This window comes from Monopterus albus, unplaced genomic scaffold (genome assembly GCF_001952655.1).
Source record: "Monopterus albus unplaced genomic scaffold, M_albus_1.0 scaffold372.1, whole genome shotgun sequence".
Classification (NCBI taxonomy): domain Eukaryota; kingdom Metazoa; phylum Chordata; class Actinopteri; order Synbranchiformes; family Synbranchidae; genus Monopterus; species Monopterus albus.
In genome coordinates this window covers 473,104-481,892 of record NW_018128252.1, presented here as the reverse complement: position 1 = coordinate 481,892, position 8,789 = coordinate 473,104, and the positions used below count along the sequence as shown (strand labels likewise).

The following is an 8,789-nucleotide window of genomic DNA, read 5'->3' as shown; positions in this document are numbered from 1 at the left end:
TTTTTTTGTTATTGTTGTGTCTCTCACTGTTCACATAAACCTACCATTGAAATTGTAGACTGATCATTTCTTTGTTAGTGGGCAAACTTACAAAATCAGCTGGGGTTCAAATAATTTTTTCCCTGACTGTATATACGTAAACAGTGAATTAAATGAGAGCAATGTGAAAGGGATTGTTCAGGGTGATGAACCTACAGAGGATTATCACCCAGTGTTTCTCGTCACCCAGCTTGTTTTTATTTTACATTTTTGGTCCTGCACCATATGGCAGACAAAGGTAACAACGAACTGTTGAACGGAGCATGTAGAGCTGAATACTTTCCTCAGAGGAGACCACAAAGAGAGTCAGTATTAGATGTTGAACAGAAACACAACTCCAAATAAATGCTTCCATTGCTTGGTGTCTGCTGTATGTGTCAAGAAGAAAATGTTTGCTATAACAACTTTATGAACTAATAATATGTCAGTGTTGTGTTCACAGCTTGTTCCACTATCCCAAGTGGCTGGGATCAGTTGGTGATTAGCATTAAAATATTTGACCATTTTTGCTTCAGGCTAATCTCAGAACGAGGACTTCCAGCTCTGCGAACTCTGTTTGACAATGTCCACTTCAGAGGCAAAGGACACGAGGTGAGAGCTGACAGCAAAACCGTGAACAAAGTCAAACACAGCAGATGTTGTGGATCTTGCCTGTACTTTTCCTTATATACATTTAACCAAAACTCCGCAACGTGTGCTCTTGTCCAATCAGGCCGAGAACCTGCGGCTGTTGATGCAGAAGATGGAGAACTGGGCCCACAGGCTGTACCCCAAACTGCAGTTTGAAGACTTTATTGACAAGGTAGAGAAGCTTGGCAACAAGAAGGAGGTGCAGGTAGGATGAACATGTTGATGTTGATGTTGATGTTGATAAGCGGCTCAAGTGTGCAGATTTTCTGTAGTGCATTATTTCTAACAATTTGTCTTTTTTTCTGCGGCAGACTTGTCTCAAACGGATACGACTGGACATGCCACTGACACATGAGGATTTTATGGATAAAGATGGTAAGAGATTAAATATATTGATTTATTGATAAGTGATTTGTATTTAGCCATGTTTACACCAGGGGTCAGAATAAACACCCTTCCTATTTGTGTAATGTGGTCTGCTGAATAATTGGGGAGTGAAGTCCAGAATTTCCCCAAATCAGTAAGATGTACAGTATGAGAGTAAAAAAAAAAAGTTTTCATTTTCAGGTTTTGTGTTGTGTTTTGAGACAGGCCCTACATATGAAACCACAGAAAAGTATATTTGTATAAAATTGAACAAGGTTCAGATTTACACGACAAATTCACAGTTGTATGAAAAACTGTTTTGTGTAGGTGACGAAGAGGCAGCACTTGAAATGCAAGTATTTGGGGATCCTGATCCATTTAGTGGAACAAGCTTCCCTAGTGACCTAGATGGGCTGGTCCACTCCACCCCAGCCCCAGCTGCCCCCTCCCTGACTGAGGAGCAGTGCAGAAGAATGGAGCTGAACAGACAGCGGGCCCTCGAGAGGAGGCTCGCACGGCAGCAGCAAACGGGTGAGAGACACCTCATCAGTTAACAGTCAAGATACAGTCATAAAGACAAATAATCAGATAAAGGTCACCAAAATTCAGCGGATGGTGTATGACTGCAGCCATTTTCTTTAGCATTTAATCTGCTTATTGTTTTCTTGATTAATTGTTGAGTCGATGAAAGTGCTCATCACAGTTTCCCGGAGCCAAAGGTGATGCGCAGATGTCATTTTATTTGACCAACATTCTAAAAACACAAATGTATTCAATTTACAATTATGTGAAATAGAGAAAAACAGCAAATCTTATCTTCAATCTTTATTTGAGAAAGTGGAAGTTTTATTATATATATATATAGCCAAGGGGTATGACAAGATTTTGTAATTTTTACGGTGTAGAAACTAGAGCTGTTAAATGGAGCATATATTCACTTATGCTTATTAAAACAAATGTGTTGCTGCTTGTGCAGCATCTATTCTTTTTAATCCTAATGCTACTGCATTATTCTCCTTCGCTGTAGGTCCTTCAGACTCCCAGACTGTTGATGCACCCACATCTGTTTCCTCCACAAACACCCTCAACGGTTCTAACACTCAAGATGAGAATGTGGAGGGCTTAGACAAGGAGCCAGGTGGCAGCAGCACACAACAACTGCACAACAACCTTGCACAGAAAGACTCTGAGCCTTCAGCTGAATCCAGTCTTTGTGAGGAAGAGAACGAGTACAACCCGAGCCCTGACCATCAACCTAGCAGCAGGTGTGAGGGTGGGGATTAATACTCAATGCTGCACACACTCTTTGTGGTTAGGAGTGTCACAAGCTTCATTTGTATGAACTTTTTTTTTTCCTCTGTAGCCTGTAAGCAGCTGATCCAATATGTACAAATGTAGAATTCCTGTTCATGTTTTATTTGCTGCTGGATATGGGTAAATGTACACCTCTGTTCATGGTGTTTTACATCCAAACTAGATTGATTCCACATTTTCTGTTGTGGGATTTTGGCATGCACATATATGGGTACAGACCTAGGTTATCATGGAATCGAATAGGGCTGCGCCTAGCCGTTATTCTGAAGGATTATTTAGATATCACTCAATTTTTTTTAAACTTCAGGAAACAGTAAAAAAAAAAAAGAGGTCCATCAGAGTTTCCTAAAACCCAAACTGAAGTCTATAAGGTATTGTTTTTTCCAACCACCATTAAAAGATGTTCAGTTTGCTGTCAGGGTAAAAAAAACAGCAAGTACTCTCATTTAACTGGAATCCACTGGAGCATAAACTGAAGAAATCTGTGGGCATTTACTGATAAAGCAGGGAATAATCAGTGTCTTTCTCCAGCTGTTCCTAAAATGCAAAACATTAACAATACACTCTTCCTTCCAAATTAAATCTGTATGGCATAATGCCTCCTGTACAATCTCACAGACTTCACATAAACACACTGGAAGATGAACAGTTTTCTTAAGTCAATGTTTATAAGTCTGTACAGTTTTAACACAAAATACCTGCGTGTCCATCATGCAGGTTACACTCGAGGAGCACACATCCCAAAAGATTTTACAGTAGCACTTTCTTACCAAGAGGCATGGTGGACTACAATAATACTTGCATCACACGTGATAAAGGCAAACACTAAAAACTTTTTAAAAACCAGATTTCATTAAAAAAAATTGGTGCACTGGATATTTTAAGCCTTGATTATTATAACCAGTGTCAGCTTCAAATCCACCACGGGTTGGGTTACACACTTAAATACAGTAAAGTACATTGTTTTCAAAAGTTCAGAAACATTTATAAATGGATTTGGCGTTTCAGTAACTCTTCAAATTAAACATTAGGTTATATTAAAAATCAATCCCAATTCATGTGTTAGTGCATGTGTATCAGTATAGCATCTCAGGAGTGACATACACGTTTAATGTTGCAGTGGGTACACTGTTTTCACTGAGAGTAACTTCACATCTTTTGGAGACTATCACCTCAGCATTCCATGAACAATTCTATATGTACTGTGACTTTGCCCTAAAATTAATTAAAATTCATGTTTTATTACTAAAGTCTGGTTCTTATCTTTCGACCAACTTAAATTGCTTCAAGCAAAAATCAGCCTTTTCCCCCTCTCATTTAACGTTACCAAAGACCTTGTTTTTGCCTTGCATTATCAAAAATAATCTTAGAAAGAATACAGATAAATAACTACAACTCTGCCTTCAAAATGATCTTTAAAAAATGCTGAAGAACAATAATTTCATTTGCTTGGCTCCTTTTAATATACATTGTTCATTGATATTTCCTGATTTTTCACTGAGATGTTCAGTGATTCAAAGACTCACTGGGCTTTTCTGTGTCTATCGTTTGATTTACACCTGACCTATGCTGTTGTTGCACAGACCTGAGGAACCATGTCCAAGTCCATCAGAGCCAGCTCTCTAACCTCCTCCAGTAGCGAGTACAGGTTGGGAGTTTTGCTCTGGCAGAACTCTCTCTCTTCTCTGGAGAATTTGTGGTGCCGGGCCGCCTTCTCCTGGGCCTGGTGGTAGGCCTCCTCGGCCAGACGCACCACCTCCTGGACCAGCTGGCAATGGCCCTGGGAGTGGGGCTGCTGGGGCTTGGTGCTGTGGTGAGGCTTGTTGCTGATGACCTCAAGGTTCAGACTGTCTGCGTGGCAATGTGTCGATTGGACTGAAATACGAACCTGCAGAAACACAAATACAAATGATATCAGCAGCCTCCTCAGGTTGGAATCTGTTGCAAATACACATCATAGCTGCAAACTAAAAGTAAAAAAAATATCACTTGGGTATTACGATCCTGTGTCAACATCACTTTCTGGACCCGTCTCTTTTCTCTCATGGTTATGTACTCTTTGTAGCCAATAGAGGTTTACTTTTGCGTGGTTAATATTTAGGCATTTGTTCTTACAATTCAATCATGATTGCAAGAGAAAGATTATCCACACACTGCAAGACTGAGCTACAAGTAAAACTTCATTTCCCATGTGCCCACTGCAACACACCAAGAGAAATCCTCTGCTCCAGCTGTGTTTGTGAAGCCATTCCTTCACTGGCTAATTTAGCTGCTAAAATCAATCGGTACCCATGTTCCACAAAAGGAGGAGGTGGCAAACACAGCAAAGGTCCAAGAGCCCAGCTTACCACAGCCTGCAATTGAGAACAGGATCCAGAGCCAAAAGTCACTGATCAAGTGGCCAAAATCCTGTGAGAAATGTGAGTGGGAAACGGTCAACCAGGACCTCCTGGCAAACTCCTGGGACAACTGAAGGGAACTACTATAAAGAAGCTGGACAGAATTGGAGAACTCACCTACAACTATGGAGCTTAGCGCTTTGGGGTTGCAGACGTAAGGAAGATAACGCCTTCCATCGCTATCAAATCCAGAAGGCAGCAGGAAATAAACTGATTAAGGACAGGAGGCAGCTGAAGGAACAGTGGAGGAAAACTACAGACGAGGAGGAGGGAATAGATGTGCTGCAAACAGAGATTAAGAACCAACTCATCCTTAGAGAGAGCAGAGAATTTGAGAAAGAGGTGTAGGAAGAAGGAACAGACCTGAGCTAGCTTCTTCAAGGACCCCTTCAGTTTTGTGATAGGGCTGGTCACAAATGAGAAAAGTGGCAAACTGGCAACATCAAGGAAAGAGCTTGAGGCTCATGTAAAAGTCCACTCGGACAGCCAACGGGGCCACCAGATCACAATCCCACCTGACATGCCTCCACTACCTTCCCCTGAACATCAGCTAGACATCAGCCCCCCAAAGTGGAGGAGGAGTGAGGAGGTAAAAGCTGTATGTTGAGCAAGTGCCACATCATCTTCTGGGCCCAATGGAGTCCTGTACAGCTTTTACTAAAATGCACCAGACATGCTACACTTCCTGTGGAGATGGATGAAGGTGGTGTGACGGACCTGGGAAATCCCAATAGCCTGGAGGAGGGCAGGGGGCATCCTAATCCCAAAGGAAAAGCACTCTGCTTTTTAAACAGGCCTGGAAAATGTTTTAGGAGTCTGGAAATCCACACATTACATTTTACACTCAACTTTTTTTGTTTACTGCACAAGGCATTTTTGATATAAACAGTTTTGCAAAAGGTCATTGCCATGTTATCATACTGTCATGATGCAATTTCACTTACTGTAATGTCACCAGACAACAATTACGGATTACTGTCTAGCTTTTAAATGATAAACCTGTTCTGTGACTCACAGTGATGTGGTCAAATAGTCTGAAGGTGGAGGTGCCACAGCTGGAGGTGGTGCTGATGTGGTCTGGGTACCGTCGCACTGAGCCGCTTTGCCACTCACAGCTGCCATCTTGTCCTGTAGCCACCACCTGACCCTCCCGATTCTTCATGTACACCGGCCCCTTCACACCATACCTGGGGGAAACGCAGGTGGGGTGAGGGGAGCTGGACTGAATCTAGATTTATAATACGTCTCCTAGCAGACGTCGACTTTCAATAGTAGGAAAAGCACGATGGCTCTGTGCCATTTTGGTGAATCCACGATACCAAGGTCCTGGAACTGGAACAACTAACTGTAATACATCCTTTATTAAGGTTATTAATACACCTGTGATTTTCCTGCTATGTCAAAATGATTGCTATGAAAAAGATCTGCTACAATAACACCAGTTAGGTTCTCGTTAGGTCACACTTCCTTTGGTCTGGGACCCCCTAAAATACAATAATGCTTTATGAAGCTGAGTACTGAGTTTTTTTCTTTGGAAACCAATTCACTTAAATCACTATTAACAGAAGGTTTAGTCCTCAATGTAAGCCCTTATCACAAAGATGAAAAACATGATGATTGGATTTTTTATAGCACTTACCAAAACCACCTCTTTAAATTCTAAATCGATAAGGAGTCATAAGTGATTTAATCGATCTGATTTGTTTCTACCGATACACACAGTTGCACAAAAAAGTATTTATTGAACACACCCATTAAACATACACATTTAGTGGCATCAGAAGCCCAGTGTTGCCATGATGTTTTCCACCATCACTGTGTACGTTTAATGGGTGTGTAAAATAAAGACATGAAAGATCATGACTGTTTTATCAGCTTAGAAATGATGTTTGTTTTGTGACTTTGGTGAAGTTCAGATCACATTTCATGACCAATTTATGCAGAAAACCAGGAAACTGCAAACAGTGCCATTACTTTTTCTCGTGACTGTATATTTTGATCATCCATAGAATGCAGCCATGCATATAGGTCTGAATGATGCTGCTTATTAAAGATCACAGAAAGCCTTGATTTGGTGATTTGCTGATCAAAGGATGTAGGAACAAAAAACATGCTTAATTTAATCAAAGACAATAAGAAAAAATATCCTGTCATCCCCAGACTTTAAAAAATAACCAACTGGTTCAACAAGCAAAAGCAAGGTAGTTTCTTACTCGGGGACAAACACCAACACGCCATTGTCTCTGATGGAGTAGATGACACCGTCGGCGATGCAGCACTCATCTGTCTGAGGGTCTCTTTCTTTGAAGAAGAGACACTGAAACAGCTCTGTGGACAGCTTCTGGGCTCGCTGGGCTGCCTGGAAAGGTCACACAGGTCAGAGCTCAGAGGAGACTTAGTTTATTTTATTTAATAAGTGAACTACAAAGCCACAGACTCACAGAGCAGCACTGACCCTGTTCTTTTTGTTAATATGCTGAGCCATTTCTTCCAGTTCTTTGCTATTGGCTAATGCTCTATGAGGGCCCACTCCGCTTTCCATCTCGATAGCTGCAGTAAGAAGTCGGTGGACAACGATGTCGGCATAGCGACGGATGGGTGAGGTAAAGTGTGTGTAGCGATCCAGAGCCAGACCTAACAGGCAGAAAACCAGCCGTCAGTGCTCTATACATCCATTCTAAATAAAAAAAAAATTTTCAATCTTGTTTTTAGTCTGAAAAACCATGTAAATGTAATGAATTCTTCTGCTTCTTTACAGGAAAGTGTAATGAACCCATATCCTTCATTTGCATTGAAAATATAAGACTACACAAAGATAGAGGCAAACGCAGCTCCACTGAATAACAGAGTAATAGCTCAGTGTCGGTGTTGTGTAGTGTACCATAATGGTAGTACTGGTCTTGGGATTGAGCTCCAGTGGATAAGTACAGGGCCTGGGACATGGCATGGGTGGCCATCATTCTCAGCAGCCTGTTCACCAGTGGGTCCTGTGGGTCCACTGCCCGGTTCAGAGAGTCAGCTAAAGCCTTGTTGGTCCTGAAGGGACAGATTCAAGTATGTGACTCTCTATATGATATGGTCACAGATTTCAACAGATTGTGCAACAGAGTATAACAAATCATCTCAGCCCTATTGGTGTTGTGTGAACAAGGAACCAGTTCAACACACTTTTATATTAGTGCACAATGTGAACTTCCATATAAGACACTTATAAGATTGCTAAAATCGGTCACCTGGTATCAATGGTGAATCCCCTGGCTGTGGCGCTTTCCACCAGTTGCTGGAAGAACTCCTGCCGAGGTGGCGGGTGACCCCGCAGCAGGGCCTGATGAGGGAAGAGCTCCTGGATCTTGCGTGCCACCCAGTGGTTGGCATAAATCATGCATTCAGCCACAGTCTCGTGGACCTCCAGGGGCTGACGGGGGACCAGGGCTGTGATGTTCTTTTCCTCATCCAGCTGGGCACGCACCTGAAGAGGGATGGTGAAATACTTTGATTCAAATGCATGAAAACACTTGAACATGTACTCAGGGAACTTATGTACAGTGGGTGGGTTGGGATGTGCTGTGTGTGAACTAGATGGGTTTTAAACCATTTACCCCCCATAAAAACCAGACATCTTTATTCTGGTAAGACATCAAAGGATAACCCTGGGAATAGTGTGTATGTCTTTATTGTCACCAAATACTATGAAAACACTGAAACCAACAAGCAAATGACACTAACAATTACTGTGATGCATATTAAAGGCTGATTTGTCTTATTCCTCTGTACCATACAGCTCCACTGTTTAACAAAAAATTATATGACACTATAATACTGAATAACATGTCCCTTCATTACCATGAACATACACACTAATTTAAGCTGAGTCAATCTGACATGCACCATTCTGCTAAACCAAATACTCACCATAGCACCAAACGCATATTAATTTTAAAATCGGCCCAAACAACTGCACTATTTCCTCCATCTAAGAACTACAGTACAGTATCAACTACAGTAGCCAATTAAGAAATTACTAAGCCTTTTAAAAAATGA

At 41.5% G+C, this 8,789-nt stretch overlaps 2 protein-coding genes across 5 annotated transcripts in view; one reads left to right on the top strand and one right to left on the bottom strand.

The window, feature by feature from the left end:
• The window catches only part of tipin (timeless interacting protein), a 7,162-nt gene extending 3,568 nt beyond the window's left edge, over positions 1-3,594 (top strand). For all 4 annotated transcript variants that reach the window (XM_020585618.1, XM_020585617.1, XM_020585621.1 and 1 more), the window contains exons 4-8: positions 555-630; positions 752-874; positions 981-1,044; positions 1,363-1,566; positions 2,063-3,594. In XM_020585618.1, coding sequence (XP_020441274.1) covers positions 555-630; positions 752-874; positions 981-1,044; positions 1,363-1,566; positions 2,063-2,319 — 724 coding nt within the window. In that variant the 3' untranslated portion in view covers positions 2,320-3,594. The remainder of the gene's footprint in view (positions 1-554; positions 631-751; positions 875-980; positions 1,045-1,362; positions 1,567-2,062) is intronic.
• The window catches only part of dis3l (DIS3 like exosome 3'-5' exoribonuclease), a 23,493-nt gene continuing 17,702 nt past the window's right edge, over positions 2,999-8,789 (bottom strand). Inside the window, exons 13-18 of the mRNA XM_020585614.1 lie at positions 7,982-8,217; positions 7,630-7,784; positions 7,204-7,382; positions 6,962-7,107; positions 5,764-5,935; positions 2,999-4,237 (exon numbers count right to left, since the gene is read on the bottom strand). Of these exons, the coding sequence (XP_020441270.1) occupies positions 3,914-4,237; positions 5,764-5,935; positions 6,962-7,107; positions 7,204-7,382; positions 7,630-7,784; positions 7,982-8,217 (1,212 nt within the window). The 3' untranslated portion in view covers positions 2,999-3,913. The remainder of the gene's footprint in view (positions 4,238-5,763; positions 5,936-6,961; positions 7,108-7,203; positions 7,383-7,629; positions 7,785-7,981; positions 8,218-8,789) is intronic.